The sequence below is a fragment of the Anomalospiza imberbis genome, chromosome 3, assembly GCF_031753505.1.
Source record: "Anomalospiza imberbis isolate Cuckoo-Finch-1a 21T00152 chromosome 3, ASM3175350v1, whole genome shotgun sequence".
NCBI classification, from domain to species: Eukaryota; Metazoa; Chordata; class Aves; order Passeriformes; family Viduidae; genus Anomalospiza; species Anomalospiza imberbis.
The window spans coordinates 46,610,712-46,629,622 of record NC_089683.1 but is presented as its reverse complement, the minus strand read 5'-3'; the positions used below and the strand labels follow the sequence as shown (position 1 = coordinate 46,629,622).

Genomic DNA, 18,911 nt, shown 5'->3' with positions numbered 1-18,911 from the left:
TTCAGAAGAACTGGGATAAATGTAGTTCTGAGATTACAAACCTGGAACCAGCTGTTAAAATCCTGTTCCTTCTGGTCAGAGTTGCAGGCCAGAGGATTGGTATCCTCTGAGGTGCCACCCGTGGCACTTGGCCAGGAGGGGCTGCCCCTCTCCAGCTCTTGTCAGCCTGCAGGGATTTGGCGCTGATGCCGGCCTGGTATTAGCATGGAATGTGGAAAGAAAGAAAATAACTGGTTTTAAAATCAAAGGGATACAATTCGGGTTTGTTGATAAGGCTGGGCAAGTGATAGGAGAAACTGTGTAACATATTGATGTTACAAAATACAGGTGTGCTTGGAAGCAAATTTCTGAGGTTTTAGAAAAACTGTTGGAGGTGGCAAATGCTGCAGATTAAAAATAAAATAGCAAAGCAGGGGCCTTTAGTTTCCTAAAGGTGTCTACCTTTGGAAAAACTGTGCCTGGTGCTATTTTATTCCATTATTTTTATTATTTTATTTATTTTATTATATTTTATTATTTTTCATGTTAAAAGTACTTTCAAGCAGTATTAACAAGTAGTTCCTTGAACAAGAAAAGCAGTGCAACTGCTGTGGCCTGTGTATTTCTGTGTTGGGATTGATTGACTGTGACTAGATAAAACTAATTAAAGCTTATCTTGAAATGAGTAATTTATTTAAAGTCACTTTTCTCTGCAGAGAATAAACTGCAGGACAAGAGTTTTGTCTTTTTTCGCTAGGAGACTTATAGAGAGCAAGATTATCACAAGTAGAACACACTGCTCTGCTTAAACCCAGTCAACTTGTTTACCTTGTTTTTTCAAGTGCCACCACATGCAAGAAGAACTTAATTAGCAGGATTGAAACCCAAGCTGTAGAATCCTGCTGTTGCTGTCTGCCAAGTTCAGTGGGTGATGCTGCCAGCCCCCACCAGCGGCCAAGTGAGCTGTCTGGCAGCAGCCCAAGGGGCTGAAGCAGAGAAGGGGGCTGCTGTGGGTCCCTCCATGCTGGGGAGAAGCTCTGTGCAGAAGGGCTGTGCCTATTCTGCTGATACAGGCTTGAGGGTTTAGTAGTCCCTAGTGGTTTATGCCTCGCTTGTGTCATTTTAAATAATTTGTTTTGCTTTTTCTCCTGTAATCCAGATATGCAAGAACTGCACAGGCTGCTTCGATCGGCAGATCCAGTGTGTCTCCCTCAACTGCCCAGTACTTTTCAAGCTCTCCAGAGTGAGCAGAGAACTGTCAAAGGCACCCTATCTCCGCCAGCTGCTTGACCAGTTTTAAATGATCTGTGTTACAGGATTCCAGGTGCTATTTTTTTTTTGTCAGTGTTTACCACACTAAGACTATTGTGCATGGTGCTTTTTCAATTCTCACCTAGTCCAGGATTTCCATTTTAACTGTTGGGTTTATTATCTGGAGAATAATGAACACTTACCATAACTAAATTGGAAAAAAAAAAAAACCCAACCCATTTGTTGATCTATGAAGAGCTCACTTTTTAAGATGTAAAAATTTCTTCTTCCTTTCATGTTTCTAACATACTGTTTTATAATGCTGATGTTGAAATAGCTCTGTGTAACATCTTGTAAATCCATTTCAAAGTAGAAGTCAAGTTTACTTCCTGGAGGAAGGAGCACTGAAAACCTCTTGAAATGATAAAACCATTTGTGTGTGTTCTTGAACTGTCAGTATCAAGACGTGTTACTTATATATTATCCATTCACTTTATAATTTTGTCTGCGAAATATTTTGTAAATACACTTTTTTACTTTTCAAACAACTGAGTAAAATAATGTGCAATGACTTTTATACAGATAATTTTAAAGTTGGTTGGTATATCTCCTCCTAAGTTTTGCTTGATTCCAAGTAGATTGTTATTTTGATCAGACTGTGCAAGCAGTAGTACCATGTGTAGCATTTTGAAACATTATTTTCTAAAAATTGCTGTCTTGCTTTAGCTATTAATGGGGCATTGTGAGGAACTGTGCAAAGACATTTTTGTTACAAACCTGTGGGACTGTTGCAATACTTTAAATATAAAATTTTATTCCATTTTTGCTTGTTTTGTATAGACATTTCTATTGCTTCTAAATATGCTTGAAATATTTTCTTTCCTTACGTACTGTACAGTTAAATCTTATTTGCCACCATCTTGACAAAATGTGTATTTAGAATATTTGTATAACTGTATAAAATGGAAAAGGAATTATGTGGTCAGTGCATTGTTTTCTAAACTGGAAATCATTTTGTTTTAGAAGTTAATAATGGAAACCATATTAAAGTTGAATAAAATGATATGGTAAAAAATTATACCTTTTTTTTTTTAATATTTACCCTCAATTTGTTTCCTTCTCTGGCACACACAATAATGTAAAAACAGGACTGCTCAAATCAAAATTAAGAATCCAGCTTAAACTTTGGGATCCAAAACATCAGCAGAAGTTCTTGGAGGCCATCTCCAAACCAGAAGAGAAACATTTCCAATTTTCCATTAGTCAGAAAAGGACAGAGTTCTAAATTTAAAAGTCCAGAGAAGGTTTGAAAAATAGAAGAAAACTTTATTTGCATCAAGGAACCTGAGTGCCTTCTCCAGATAAGAATTTATTACAGTCAAGACACTAGCCAGTCTATTAAATGTCACATTACATAGTACAATGTAAAACCTACAGCAAGCAGAATAAAAACTATTACATATATAATAGAAAATCCACAGATTGCGATGCACTTGTATGCAAAATAACTCTAAAAAAAAAACAAAACATCAAGGCATAAAACTTTGCCTGGTCTTGCATTCAGGCATTGGTCACGTACAGAATAAAAGTGCAAATGCCAGGAGTGAGTGCTTGTAGTACAGTCCAGCACTTGGCAGTGCCTCAGGATAAATGAAGTATTCAATGACTTAGCTGCAGGAGGTTACCTTTCACACCGGAGCAGAGCACTCATCTTCAAACTACTCCCAGGTTTGTGGACAAAAATAGGATTCATATCTAATTAATGGATTAAAGTTCTTGTCCTCAACAGAGGGATGGCCTTTCTAGCATAAGGAGGGCAATAGTGATATAACACAGTTACTCCAAGTAATTTCAACCCCCAACATGTAAGTACTTGAGGCTTTCTGGAGGACCTGTAACTTAAAATAGATGTGCATTGTAAATAGATCCCCACTTCTGCTGTATATGCCAGGAAGCAATTTACTTTGAAAGGAAATTTGAACATGTGAAAACTAATATTCGTTGTCTGAAAGCAAGCCTTGAGGAACACCAAAATCCAAGAGCAGTGAGCTAAGACTTGGCCATCAAAGGTACCAAGAATTGATAAGAGCTGGACTTATCCTTGGAAATGTACTAGATCTTGTTTTAAACTTAAATTGCTTCAAGCATTTCATTTTCAAGGGCAGCCCCTGCTATTAAAAGCAGGCTGGTTAGGGGATAAGGAAAACACTTTCTGTTTAAGTTCTGTTCAAGTTTAAGACCAGAACTAAAGCAATTGAAGGCTTCAAGTCCTCATTAAGATGACTCTAAATTTAGGCAGGTCTCCACAAATCACTGGAAAGTGACTCTACGTAGATAATTCTTCAGCTTCCACTGTCATACAGCCACTGCTTTTTGGATCCTTTATTTGTGGGAAAAGGCTGCTCTTACCTCAGGATTCCAGCCTGTTGCTCCATTCCTACTACACAGGAAATGTAAAAAGCAGGCCTCTTGCTTTTTAAGGAGGAAATGGGGATGAAACTAAGTTATTCACACAGGAGTTAATACTGGCAGTAAAAAAAAAAAAAATCTTTGTTTTGTGCAACATTTTTACATTTGCTGGGACGACGCTGGTCAGAAACACAAATAAGTGTCTGCATATATGCAGTAGATAAGCTTCTAAGAGATTACAGCACATTTCCCAATGCAGCTTTGATTTAATTTTCTGGGTTTTTTTAGTACTTGATTATGCAAACGATACAAAGTAAACTATCCACGTAAACTATCCCTGAGAACAGTGTTACATGTAGGACATTCCAATCTGGAATTTCATCAAAACTTAGTATATGAATTGGGGGAGTTTAGAATCTTCCTGGTTGCCTAATATCTTTCTTTAAATAATTTTGTTCTGGCACCATGATCTTGGGTATGGAGAAACTTTTTTATAGCGACGTCAACCCAGGTGAAGCCGGGGGGATGGCAGCTCCAGGAGGGAGCTGCCACAGAACAGTTTCCGTATCTTACATTGTGCATCCTGCACCTTCTCCCTCCCCCTCCACCAGTGGGATTTGTCCTCACCATCAGCTGACACCCCCTATTTTCCACACACATGGAGCAGCGTGCAGGAGAAAAAATGGGAAGAGGAAAAACTGACATTCAGGCTCCAGCTGCCCTCATTCCATCCCCTCTCTCTGCCTACCACACTGTTTGCTTCCGTGTCAAACCAGCCAAGCACACAGGGCCACACGGACTCACTCCTGTCACACAGGCCAGGACTGGGTCTGGCATTTACCATTCCTGTAAGCAAACAGAACCCTTGTGACACAAGTGAAACCAGGCTTCATTCTAAAGCGCAGGTTCCTGCATTGCACTGGAAAAAGATGCCACAGAAGGAATCCATCAAAAACACGGTGGCATTTAAGTGCCAGCAGCAGAAGGAGAGGGAGGCTCTGCAACATGGCAAGATATTAACAAAAATACTTTTCCTACAACTTGATTCTGGCTTCTTATTAACTTATCAGAAGAAAAGAAAAAACCATTCAAGCCGAGGTTGCATACTTGTAAGAGAAGAGAGGAAATAAAAGCAGACCTGGAAATCCAAGGAACATCTAATATTCTGTGCTGTGTTACACCTAGAGCACTTTTGTTATTAAATGAAGCCTCTTAGCAAGAAAAATAATAATAAAACTGCAAAGTTAAAAACCCTAAACAAGAGTACATTCTTATCACACAGTCTTAAATACTTAACTGATTTGGAGTTCCAAGCTGACAAATGGCAAATTACTGTTCAGAGACAGATTTTGCCATTTGCTGCTCCTTTTTTTTTTCCCCCCTCTTACTGGGAGGGCTCCCTGGCATGGCTGCACCTGCTCAGGGCTTCGTGGTTAGCAGCAATGAACCCTAACATACAAACCACTGCTTCTCCACTAGGGAGAGTCCATCTCCATGTCATCCCCCCAGAGAAAAAACCCAAACGTCACCAATCCAACTGGCCTGGGGCAGGTAGCCACGGAAAGAATTGTCTCATTGATAATTCCCTCTCCTTCTCAAATCTTCATTGTAACACATTACCCTGTTAAGTCTTGGCACAGGAAACCAGAGAAGTTGCTATAACCTTAATTTAAACCACTGGCTTAAAAAATACCATATATTAAGTAATCTCTTTTACCTGAAGGGAGCCAGCAAGAAAGGTGGAGTGGGACTTTTTACAAGAGCATGTAGTGATAGAACAAGGGGGAATGGCTTCAAACTGAAAGAGAGTAGGTTTAGATTAGATATCAGGGGAAAAAAATATTTCCTGTGAGGGTGGTGAGGCACTGAAACAGGTTGCCCTGAGAAGGTGTGGATGTCCCATCCCTGGAAGTTTTCAAGGCCAGTCTGGACAGAGTTCTGAGCAACCTGGTCCGGTGGAAGGTTTCCCTGCCATGTCAGCAGGATCTTTAAAGGTCCCTTCCAACTCAAACCATTCAAAGATTACATAATTTTATCTTCTTCTGTGTACATTGGTTGATTTCAGTAGCAGTGCCATAATTTAAATCAGAAATACTTTAGATTATGTAGATTTGTTGCCACTGTTTAGTAGGTTGGAGTTATGCATTTGAGCAGATAAACAACGGCCCGTTTTGTGTCCTTTCTCATAAACTGCTTTTAAATGACCCAAAGGCATGGTTTCATTCATAAGAAACAATTTCCAGTTTTTTCTTCTCTTTGTCTCAGAACCAAGAATTCCTATAGTTTGGCAAAAGGTTATTCAATTTACTGCTGCTGGGCAACACCAGAAATTTTAACTGAACTGATCACACACAACTTTCAAATGCAGTAGAAACATTCCTCCTGCACAAGGTAAGAAAATTCAGCATTACTGGTAACAGATGTCTCTCCTCTCTCATAAAACCATTTTGTGACAAAGCATCTCAGACCTGCACCTTTCACCCACCTCAAAAAACTGAGTAGTCTGAGTAGTCCCCTTCTTTCCCAGTTTTTACAGCATATCTTCCTTGGATGCATGCCTCATATTTAGAAAACATCTCATATATTTTAACAGTTTTGGCATAGCCAAACATTTATCATGTTGCCCCTTTCACATCACTGAGGACCTTCCTACTCCAAGACATATCCCTGCAGGCTGAAAATGAAAGAGGAGAAAGGAGTGGGAAAATTAACATGCTGAGCTCAGCACCACTATGAAAGGATTCCTGAACCACTTGACAACAGCTACAATTCAACTGCATTTCCATTTTTTAAAAAGTCAGCTTTGACTATTCACTCTTCTCCCAGTCAACACTCCCATTTTGTTTCCCAGGGGAGCCATCAGCAACCACTGGAGGATTGCCCAATGCATCTTCCAGATGAGGTTGGAGAGAGACTTCAGCTGGAGAATCCCCTGGTATCCTACAGGAGGTGTCTGTCAGAGAGTTTTCGAGCTTGTCATTGATTTCTATTACCTCAAAGTCTGCATCGTTCCACTCTCTCACATGCTCCTCCTCCTCCTCGTCCTCAGTAAGCCTCGAGTTCGACAACAAAGTTTTCCGGGTCTCCCTGTCACTCACTTCTTGCAAGTCTCGCTGCTGGGGCCAGTTGGCCAGTTTGTACATGGCAGGGAAGAGCAGGACTGTCACTATGGAAGTGACAAAGACAGTGTACATAACGACAGGAACGTGGTGGTACCTGCCTTGGAGATAGCCCACCGCCACAGGAACACACATTTCGCCCAGCGCCGCGCCCACCACAAAGAGAGACGCCGTTTTTCCTTCCACAACCGTGTACTGCTCTATCCAGGCAATGCCGCTGGGGAAGATGGCGGCCATGGATGCTCCGTACATGGCAGTTCCCACCCACAGCGCGGCTCGGTAATGTGCAAAGAAGGCCAGGGCTGTCGAGGAGGCAGCAGAGCACAGGAGACTCATCACGATCATGGTGGCAGGGGACAGTAAAGTAGCACCGAATATCGCCGCTCCTCTGCACACGGCAAACGTGCCCCAGAAGACAGAATTCAAAGCAGCTGCTTGACTTTCCGTCATCTCAGCAAAGACCATTGCATAAGTAAATACATAGGAGCCATAAGTGACCTCAGCTCCCACATAGAACAAGAAGAATACAAACAGGAGACCAACTAGAGGCCAGTGGTATTTGGCAAGCCTGTCCTTCTGCGCAGAAGCCTTTGATTTGTCTCTAGCTGAGCTGCTCTTTGAATACAAAACAAAAAAGAATATGGAAATGAAGAGCATATAGGTCCCTATGAAAATATAGGACCACAAAAAGCCTTCATTGTGATGGTCATTCAGTGCTGGTGTAGTTGATGCAGCTGATGCTGTCGACACAGACTTGAGGACAGACTGGTTTGTCTTTTCAGCCCCTGCAAATTCTTCAGATTCAGAACTCCCCAAGTCCATTTGAGCCACGATAGGAGCCAGAAATGCACCAACAGCAAAACTGAAGTGCAAAGCCTGCAAGTGTGGCCCAGCCTCTGATCCCCAGGTATACAGTGCCAGTACATTGCAACCTGCAGATCAGAGAAAAAGATTCATTTTAGTCCGAGACCAGACATCGTTTAAAAGAAAAAAAAAAAAAAAACTACAAAACAAAACAAACCATAACCTATATTACTAATTCAATGTACAATAATGCCAGGTTTAGCTAATACAATGTGTAAAACAGAAGTTAACTGAAACTCTGCCTTAAATCCATGTGATTACTTGAGCTTTAGGAGGATATTCAGAGCAGTCAAAACAAAGAATCACACAGCAGCTTTATCCAGCAGCAATGGACAGACATAACTGTACCAGGGGAGGTTTAGATGGGGTGTCAGGAAAAACTTTTTCATGGGAAAGGGTTGTTAAGCATTAGAACAGGATGCCCAGGGAAGCAGTTAAGACACCGTCCCTGGAGGTATTTAAAGGACACATGGATGTGGCATTAGGGACATGGTTTAGGGCTGGACTCAGCAGTGCTGGGTTAAGGGCTGGACCCGATGACCTTAAGGGTATTTTCCCACTTAGGGACCCTATGATTCTATGATTCTAATTACCCTACTTGACAATTTGCAGCATTTTCAGCCTTTTTTAAAAGGGAAATTTAACTGCTTCTCATTTCTCTAAGTATCAAAAGCAGCAATGCCCAATGCTAAGAATCAGAAGAACAAAAACAACATTTAAAACTCATTTAACAACATCCCAGGAAAAATAACAATTCACTTGCTACTGATGGGCTGGGCCCACCCCACTGTGTTCAAATGATTTTCCAGAAACAGAAGGGTTTACATCAATACCACTGTAAACACCAAACTACAACCCCATTAGATCAACAATAATGGTAGGAAATAATATCTCAGAGAGGTATTTTGAAGTAGTCCCTCAAAGAATGCAGGAAAACAAACAGTAATCAAATTCCTGTGCTGCAGTACAGCAGCCCTTATCACTCAGCACTCTTCCAAATCAATTCAGCTTTGCTTTACTGCCTTGCTGTGAGTTTCTTCTGCTACTCCTGCTCAGCATGGGAAGTCTCCCTGGCTCTGAGATCTGATCCAAACAGTACACCTACTGAAGGTATATTTACCATTGGCTGACAAGATTTTTCCCATACAAAGAATTTTTAAACCAAGTCCCATGTATAACAATCTTAGCGGAGGCACCAAATACAACATTTATTTAACATGACCTGTGCAGTGCTAAACCATCTCTTCACTACAGGATCCTGTGCCTTGCTCTTTTTACATCTTAGCAGAGCTCCCTCAAACCCCACAGAATTAAGGCAGACATTTCACATGTGCAGCCATCACTTTGTTGCCAACCAGCCAAGCCACCCTAGCCAAGCCCTGGCTGGGATGCTTCCAGAGCTGTTTGGATGGCTAAGCTAACACATGAGTCAGCTCTTTCTCAGAAATAACCCTGCCCTGAAGGTGATCAACCAGCTCCAGTAGTACCTTGCTGATTAGTAAGCATCCCCAGGCTCTTGCAGGAGGGCAGCAGAGTCAGCACATGCTGCTGGGACATCGCTGGAAAGGTGCCAGGAGTGGCTGCCTGGTGCTGCTTCACCACCACTTGCTACAGCAATGCCAGAACACTCTGCTAACTGAGGTACTTTTGGGCATTTCCTAATCTCCACTTGCAAGTATGCCAGCGTTTCCTAGGCATCTCTAAGCACCCTTTGCTGTGGCCTTGCCTCCTGGTGCAAACTGCCTGCTAGAGCCAGCCCTCCCTAACCCACCCTGTCTAAGCCGTGCCCAGGGACTCGTTCTTCTTACCTCTGGTATAACTGACCTTTCTGACTACACCTATTCTTAATCTGCAACTTCACCAACACATCTCAGGATCATAGAATCATTTAGGTTGGAAAATATCCCTGAGATCATCTTCCTCCAATAATAAACCTCTGCTAGGAAACTGGGTTTGAACAGCTTTCCAGCAAAAGTGTTGGATTTAGGGATTTTTGGCCAGGCCATTTGCAGTACACACATGCCACAGACTTAGAATCTAGGAGACAGAACAAATTTGTATTCCCAACCACCTAAGCATGGCTGGCCAAAGGTGGAAAACATCCCTTAATTCAGGGATATGGGCACCATGGTGCTGTGAACTCCCAGCTACTGCTGAGCCAGCTGTAGGTGGGCAACTCTGCCAACAGCAGTGTAAGAATCTCAAACACCAGGGCTTTGCTCAGGACTAGCTTAGGCCCAGCTAATGCTAATGAACTATATCCTGACCAGCTTCCTGCAAATGAGCAATTTAAAGAAAACATTGCTTAAAGAGCACAGGGCACTTTATGCCCACTGAAATGTAAATTGATCTTCTCCAGGAAGCAAGAGATACGCTGCTCCCCAACCCCTAAAGGAAGGCCTGTCACACACACACAAACACTGGAAGCCTCAGGACCAATTAATCCAAGAACCACAGCCAGGTAAAACAGCTCCCCTTTTTAAATTCAATATGTATCACAAGAAAAAGCAGCAACTGTTTTGGTATATATGCTTGAAGTTTCCAATTATTTTGCTGTTAGAACTGTCAGAGCACAGGGTCCCCTACCTGTGTCCAGAATTCCTATGGAACCTCCAATAACTGACATCAAGATTGTTAATAGCAGGGATTGCTTACACCAGGGTATCGCATAAAGACCAGCTGTTGTTCCAAGCATGGATAAGGCTAGAAAGGTTAAAAAACAAAACAAACTTACATACTACATTTTCCATTTAAATAACACAAAAGAACAAGAAATACAAATAAATTCATGATTATTAAAGTTACAGATAATCCTAATAAGTGATGCAATGTAAATACCTCAATCCATGGTTAGCAGTAGCAGCTGGAATGTTCAACAGATCATTTTTTAGTTGGAAAAAAAAATAATTTCATCAGGGCATAAACCCTGCATGACAAACTTCTTTGGCTAAAGCAAAGAGACACGAAGAAGTGTCCTCCTCCTAGGACACTAAGAAGTCTTCTGCAAACTTCTGATTTAGAAATGTGACTTCAGTGTGAAACCAGCAAAACATGGGTTTGAACAGTGTCAAGCCTGTCCTCTGAGAACTGCACAACATTTAATTTGGCTCCATTTTTAAAAGAACCCAAATAACTAAGCTCTTAAAAATCCTATAAAGTAATTGTACCTTGTCCACCAAGTGATCTTCATATAAAGATGCTGACTTTTATTTATATTTTGTTCTCACATGAGGGATGTATTCCAAGGGATTTCTGAAGTTTTAGACAGAACTACAAAATTTCTCATAAATAAATTTAGCAGCAAGTAATTAACTGTATTTGTTTTGCCATTATTGGCTACACTTACAACACGCCATTTCAAAAAATATTTTTAGCAGACGGAAATTGCTTTTATTACCATTTGGGAGGAAGTTCAGCAGTTCAATTCTATGCTTATAATTGCCTCCATAATAAAACAACCTGCAATTGATATCCTGAACAGACAGTATTAGGTTCTTAGAAAGCTTGTACCAGTTCAGCTGTCTCTATTATTTTTTAAATCAAGAAATGATCATAGGTGCAGCAGATACTTAAAACATCAATGGAGCCCGATGTATTTAAGAATTCAGGTTGAGTCCAAAAGAAAAAAAAAACCAGCAACAATGTCCAGAACCCTAAAGACCTAGCAAGATACTTGGAATACATGTCTCAAAACATTTTTGAAGGTGGTGTGCATGCTGAGCTGCATGAAGAAAACACTAGAGATTGGGAATACTAAGTGCAGCTCCTCAGGTGCCGCTCTCAAACCCGAAAAGTAACTTCTCAGCAAGGGCTCAGTTGTCCACTTCAGCTCTATGCCTGACGTGCATATGCACTTAAAAATTTCCTTGACAAACACAATGATGTTTTCAATTTTTCCTCTATATAGAATTCTTCTCTGTAGCAGAGTTCCTGCAGTTGAAAGATGGGAGGCAAAACTACACAAGCCAAAATCTCTTACAGGCAGTGCTCAGATGATAAAAATGAGAACAGGTTCAGTAGTTCAAATGATGGTCTTGCCATAAGCACTACCAAACTGGAAAGGATTAGGAGACCCATCATTTCCCAAGCATTGTTAACAGACAACTGTCCTCACGAAAAGAAGGAAATACTAAACTATTTCAAGTTCACATACATTTCTACAGGTGTGTGCACTGATTCCATTACAGAAGGCAAAGTCTGACTTGGTCAGGTGCACAAGGAGGAGGTTAAAGGAAACCCACTCCACAACTGCACTAGCAATGGAAAAAGGGATCTTATCTGAGTGACCATATGATAACAGCACGGTCCTTATGGGAGGCACAGTTCCTTGAACTAAGGAGAAGAAGAGTGAGCCCTGGTACACATTTTAATCCCTAACTTAGAGCACAAAGGCACTAGAAAGTAAAAAAGTCAGGGCTTCCACTATTTTTGGTGTGCTCTGAGAATCTCTGCAGGAAGGAGACACTGACACAACTCTAAAAGGAGCCCCTCCTTGCTGGATGTTGAGTGTGGCTCCGGGATCCCCGATGGCTGAGCAGCCTCGCTCTGCCTGGACAAAGCTGGTCCTGAGCTCCTATAGGAGCAAATTTCCACAAATCCAGAAAACTGTAAAAATCATCGACTGTGGTTCCTACAGTTTAAATGTTTCCACCATCACAGACAGTAATTAATGTCTCCCACTGTAAGTAAGTTAAAATTTGGCTACGGCCCTCCAGTCAAAAGCCACAGGCTTTTGTCCAGTACACGAAGATGATCGTGAATGATGAGTGTTAAATAAGGGAAGGGAAAGCTCTCCCCATAGAAATGCGCCTCAGCGAGACTGCTGGAAGTTTCTGCTGCACACACGGCAGCCAAAACACAGCTTCCCGTTCCACGTGTTGTACAGTGTCACTACAGAAGCCTGTTATGTTCCAAGAGTACCTACACTGCGCACATTACTTGATGCAAACTACAAAAAAATGCAGCTGTTCTTTCCAGCGCAAACCATGGGTCAACCCATGCGGATTTTGTCCGTTCAATCCCAGTTCCCGCTGCGGACGTGCCCGGCGGGCCCAGGCTCTCGGCAGCGATGCTGCAGAGCAGCAGCGCCCGGCACACGCGGGGTCAGCAACCGGGCAGGGCGGAACACAGCGACAGCGAGCGGCACCACCACCGCGGGCATCTGGGGGAACAGCACCACATCCCACGGACCCTCCCGTTCCCGGGGCTCGGCACGGCTCCGGAAAGGCGACACATCTCCCTCTGGGGCTGCGCTCGCTGCGGAGAAGCACAGCCCGGTTGCCCCGGGCAGTGTCCGAGAGGGCGATGCCGCCGTCCGGCGGAGCGGCACTCACCGAGCAGCAGAGTGGCGTTCATGCAGTCGAGGAGCACCCCGCCGACCATCGACCCGCCCAGGGAGCCCAGGGACCGGCCCACGAAGATGTAGTAGATGTCGCTGACGTTCTTGCCGACATTGGCGGCCAGGATGGGGAAGGTGGGACCCAGCACCGCGATGCTCAACCCCTGCAGGGGAGAGGGCGGGGTCACCTCGCCAGTCCCGCTGAAGCCTCCGCACCGGCCCCGCAGCCCCGGGGCCGCCCTCGCTCGCCCGTTCACTCACCAGCCCCAGGAAGGAGGCGCAGAGCGTCCCGGAGATGCACCAGCGCAGCGCGGCCCCGTCGGCGCAGCGCCCGCAGCGCCATCCGCCGCCGGCCGCCTCCGCCTCCTCCGCCTCGATGAAGGGGACGCGCAGCTCCCGATCGGCCTCGGCCATAGCTCCCGCCGCCGGCTCCGAGGGCCGCTCCGGGCCCGAGGAGCGCGGCTCCGCCGGCCCCGCCCCGCGCACGGCGCCGGGAGGAGCGGGAGGAGGAGCGGGCTCGGACACGGGGGGCGACACCGCCGCTTCCTCCTCCGCCGGGGGCTCCTCCTGGGAGCGGGGCTCGCCGCTGGGGAGCGACATTCCCGGGGCAGCTGACACTCCACACCGCTGCAAGTTTGTGCCACAGTGCCCGAGGAAGTGCCCTGATAAACCAGCATTTATTTTTAATCTGTGTTATCACTCCAAGTGCACTCGACCTTTCAGTCAACCGATCATAAACGATCTTTGCCTTCCACAAGGACTGTGTTATGGCACGGTGATAAAGCTTCTCAAGAGAGAAAGCTGCTGGGTCTGTTAGGCACAAGTATTAACACATGCCTGGTATTAAAAGTTTAAAGCATTGAAACGACATCAATTCCTACCACTCACGTGGAGCAGCTCACAGACTGCAACAGGTCTCAGTGTGTGCTCCCTGTCTGGCACTGAGCTGCTGCTCCCTGTAAGAAAGGCTCTGAGTTTCACCGTACTTGGTAAATTTAACAAACAACTCAAAAGATAATTCCAAACGAGTTGTTCCTAACAAGAAGATCCTGGGATATAGCAGTGCATGGACAGTGAGCAACGCTTTCCTGTTTCTCCTGGCACTGGCAAGCATGTTGCAAGTCCCTTCCTGTTCAGGAAAGCCTGGGTGCATTGAGGCATTAAAAAAAAAACAACAACAACAACAAAAAAAAAAAAAAAAAAAAAAAACACACACACACACAAAAAAAAAAAAAAAAAAAAAAAAAAAAAACAAAACAAAACACACCAAAAAACACCGCCAGCACCTGCTTGCTACAAGTAACACTGACAGATTTAAATCTGATCGATCCCACGTTCCTACCTTTGGAGTGCAGAGTCTGTACCATGAGGTATCTGCAGAAAACTGCTAAGCTTCTGTTCATACGTCCAGCAGTAGAGACAATTCCAGACAAAATAATTTCAACTATAATAGTAGTCACACACAAGTCAAACCACATTTCTACATGTCAGTATTTTGCCTTGTTTAAAATGCCCAGGCTTCTCCTCACTGTTGTTTTACACACTTACAAAGAAGCTTTGTACATTGAGAGTGTAGAAATAGCAACAGCACCCAGGCACTTTATAAAGGTTTTGGGCATCTTTTTTAAATTTTAATTTGAGCTACAAGCAGTCTAGGGAATAACCCCAGGTGAAAAGGGAGTATTTCACGCATATCATCAGATATATTTATTAAAAAATAAATATTTGGCCCTACTACAAAGGAAAGGTGAATGAATTTCTGGGACTTACTGAAGCTGCCAATGAGGAAACACTTCATGCGTCATGAAGTGTAAGTCAAGGGAAGGTAAGGATAGTCAAGGTAAGTCAAAGAGAAATTGGTAGCAGCAGGCCAGTAAATGATTAAAGATCCCACTGACTTAAACTGGCAGTTCATGAAGCAAAATCAGAATTATTTTAAAACACCACTCAAGTTATTGTAGTTTCCCTCCCTCCCTCCCTCAATTTTCCTTCTACCTTTTGTGAATGCAACTGCTTCTGCAAGTTTGATATTAAGCCCCAGAATGGAAAATAGAGAACATAATTGTTTCAGAAACAAGCACCTCAGTAGCTTAGGTTTTTAAATCATTAGTCTTATAATGGGTTGTCAGTGCAATTAGAATGAAATGGGTTGCACTATATATTAATGTAGGAGCAAATGTAATGGGGACATTTCAGTCAGACCACAGGGGTAATAAAAGCTGTAAAGACTTTTTGTATAGAAGTCTTCACACTAGATTCAATAATTATCAGAATACAACAAAATTACATTTCAAAATGACAGACCACAGTGGTAATAAAAGCTGTAAAGACTTTTTGTATAAAAGTCTTCACGCTAGATTCAATAATTATCAGAATACAACAAAATTACATTTCAAAATGACAAGTTTCACACAAGAATAAGACTAAAAATGATGCATGCAGTAACAAATGGGGCACTTAAGAACTACCATCTTTATTCTGAATAATTTGAGACTGATCACAGTTACTTTAGCACCACAAAAAACATTAAACATTCATTTCTTACCCTTCTAACAAAGCAGAACTTGAAAGACTGGAGTTAAGGCTAGAAAAATGTGTACCCTTTAATATCAAAAGCAACAGACAGAATATGATGGCTATAAAGATACTTAAACATGTTAGTGTTGTCAATATTAGCAAACATTTTAGTATAACATCACTCTACTCTTAGCATATGCACTTCCAAAACACTACAACTGTTGACACAAGATATACATAGACTAGAAGGCATACTGCACATATGCCAAAGCGTACATGACTAGAAACTCACTGGCTGGCTGGCTGGCACTCAGCTGGTGCTGTGCTTGTCAACAGGGAGGCACGCAAGAAAGGGATCACTTTTGCCTCAGCTATCTCTCACATTTCAGAACTATACCTCCTCCAGTGAGATGCAGACTGTTTGTGCATGCCCTGATCAAAATACATTGCATTTATAGATACACACACTCTTAATAGCAGAGGGTCCTTTCTGACTTCTGTAACACTTCCAGCTCTCCAAAGGGGAATCTGGGCCCCAGACCAGGCACTGGCCCTGCTCCCTGCTCAGAGGGCATGGCCGAGCCCCTGTGCAAGCAGCGAGGCTGGAAACTGCCCTGTGCCAGCACAGGGAGAGCCCTGCGTCGGCCAACCCGAATGGATGGCCTGAAGGATTGTAGCACTGATTCCCAACCTGACACAGACCCGTTGGGGCTGCAAGAAAGCAGCTCCTGTCCCTTTGGCATGTACTACCCCAGGCAAGGAACTGAGCAGGGCACTTCTGCTTTACAGTGGCAGCGTCCCTTTTTTACACCACGAGCCTATGATCAAAGCACTCATCTGGTACCTGTGAGAGCTGCCTCGCAGGGGTGATGCAACCTCACACCTCCCACCGCTCCAAAACCTGCCTGCTCTGCCAGGCTGAGCCTGCTCAGACGTTTCATCCAGGGAAGGCTGGAAAGCAGCACCCATTTCCAATGTGGTAGGCATCAGCTTGACAAGCCAATGTCTCTGCAGGGAGGGGGGAAGGTATGCGCCCACACATAGTGCATGAAGGGCCAGAGGAGAACAGTGTCAGCTGTCTACCTCACCTGATGCCAAATACACCCTGAAGAAAGGCCACAGAACAGCTACAGCATCTTTGACTCATGGGGGCAATTTTCAGGGACAATAAATTGTCACTGGAAATAAAATCAGAAAAATAATTTAAATGCTAATTCTGAACAGACGAAGAGCTGGATGCAAGACATTCTAACTACATTATAATTTGAATTCTGGGTCTGAGATTTGTACAGGTCTTCAAAAGTAGCCAGGACAAATCCAACAATACTTTACTAGTTACACATTGGATCCTGTTGCATAGCTGAGATGTAATTAAGAACCCAAAGGGTTTCCATTATGTCAGACTCTTTGCTGAACAGTTTTCTTAAGATTAAAAGGATTTCATACCTACTGAAAAAGTATGACAACAATAAAGTCTTGCTCAGAATTAGCATTGGTTTCAAGATCTAGTGTATTAAATGACAGCATCACATAGGACTGGAAATTTCACGCTGCCATTTTAAGTGAACCTGTTTCTACTAATTTTCTTCTGAAGATTTACCCTGAGAACATTCAATGAAAAGATGATTACTTTGTTTATAGGATACAAGAATAATGTCTATAGAAAGTACTCTATTAACTGTTCTCAAGAGAGGGATATATCAGAGTGATTTAAGGGTCTTCTTGAATTAAGCTACTATTTTAATTTTAGAATCAACCCCTGCCAGATTAAGGCTTGCATGATTTGGGTCATCAAAATAAGATTTCAGCAGGTTTCCCATGAACAGATTTTCACACCTAAAATTAAATTGATACAAAATCTTATTTGCATTTATTCAGTTAAAATAAAATTGAATATTCAGTCATTTTCTCCACTTCTACAATATTAAATATTTTAAAAAATAAATTTACTAAATAGTTGCTATTTGTGTAGGGTTTTTTTATGTCTTAGTTTGTTTGGGGATTTATTTGTTGGTTTTTTTTTTAATTAAGTCATCTAACCTTATTTTTAAAACCTCAGGGCATACAGAATCTAGTATCTCTCTCAAGAAGTTTCTCAGTGGTTGGTCAGCCCCAGCACAAACAATCTGAGTTTGTTTTTCATCTTACCTAGCTTTAGGACATCAACACTTCATGCTTTTGTCCAAAAAGGAGCATTTGCTACTGGACATTTCCCCCATAGATACAAACTATCAGAAAAGAGGCTAATAGAGTTCTTAAACAGTAATTTACTTAATCTTCTCTGAAAAGCCTGTCCAATTTTAGCATTGCTGCAAAACAAGTGATAGTAAAAGGGTTTTAAAATCATGAGGATTTGGGGAGTTAAAAGGAAAATTAAGCTTAGTAGGCCCTGGGAAAATATCCTGGGAAAGTATAGGCCTTGTACTTGCTAGAACTGAACCTGTGTAGCTAGTATATGATAAATTATATAATTGATAGATGCAGTGATTGTTTAGTAATTAAATATAATTACTGTTTAATCGTAAGAATAATCATGGGAAACTGTGGTCAGGGGCTTAAGATCACGAGAAATTCATGCTTGGATAAAGTCAATGTATACAATAGAAGAATATAAGTTTAATAATTAATATGTAAGTTATATAACGATAGACTATAAAATACGTTCAGCTCGAAAGCCATGTCAGAGTCAGATTTGGGTCTGTACCCCTGATTCCCAGAGCTCTGCAATAAAAGCACCTGCATATAATCATACCCCGTGATTATGTGTGTTCCTGAACGCTAACACAAGCACTGCATCAGAAATGGGTTTGTTATTCCAACACCATCACACCAGCAGAGCTTCCTTCCCTCTAAATTCTGCTTCCCTTTCATCCCACATCCCACTCACTAGCTGGTTCTACCATAGGAATCACTCCTAAGCAATACCTAGTCATTGCACCCTCCTCACAGAGGTCACAATTTTTGTGTTTTTTTCATTTGTTGGTCTGGGGATTTTTATAAATTTTATGCAAATATGAGAGTTTGGATTTTTTTTTAACAGCATGGCAATAATTAATCCATACTATTGATATACCATTTCCATGTAATTTATAAATCTTTACAATTATTTTATATACTCTCCCAGACAATTTAGAGATGCAGAGCAGCAAGCTGGAAAGATGCCAGAATTACACCAAGATACCTGGTCATAATCCTTGCAAATTGCACCAGTGACAAAAAAAAGCAGCAGCTTTGTTTGTGGTATAAAACTCAGGGCTAAAAACACATGAAATGCAAGATCTACGATGAACACTAATTTTTCATAACAGAACAACAGGAAATGAGAGTCTTTTAACACACTTAGCCAACACCACATTCTGCTTTGCCCAAATGGAAAATAATACTGAATATCACATTCTACAGAAACACTCCAGATAAGAGCAGCATTGGCTGTC

General features: G+C 42.4%; 2 protein-coding genes across 2 annotated transcripts in view; one reads left to right on the top strand and one right to left on the bottom strand.

The window, feature by feature from the left end:
• REV3L (REV3 like, DNA directed polymerase zeta catalytic subunit) overlaps nucleotides 1-2,308 on the top strand; it is a 118,815-nt gene extending 116,507 nt beyond the window's left edge. Inside the window, exon 32 of the mRNA XM_068184263.1 lies at nucleotides 1,139-2,308. Within this exon, the coding sequence (XP_068040364.1) occupies nucleotides 1,139-1,279 (141 nt within the window). The 3' untranslated portion in view covers nucleotides 1,280-2,308. The remainder of the gene's footprint in view (nucleotides 1-1,138) is intronic.
• Nucleotides 2,309-4,684: 2,376 nt separating this feature from the next.
• On the bottom strand, nucleotides 4,685-13,731 carry MFSD4B (major facilitator superfamily domain containing 4B). The gene is made up of 5 exons (XM_068184264.1): nucleotides 13,222-13,731; nucleotides 12,956-13,124; nucleotides 10,209-10,325; nucleotides 6,214-7,690; nucleotides 4,685-6,180 (listed from the first exon to the last, which is right to left on the bottom strand). The coding sequence occupies exons 1-4, from the start codon at nucleotides 13,558-13,560 to the stop codon at nucleotides 6,447-6,449; spliced, it is 1,869 nt and encodes a 622-aa protein (XP_068040365.1). The 5' UTR covers nucleotides 13,561-13,731; the 3' UTR covers nucleotides 4,685-6,180; nucleotides 6,214-6,446.
• Nucleotides 13,732-18,911: the final 5,180 nt, after the last annotated feature.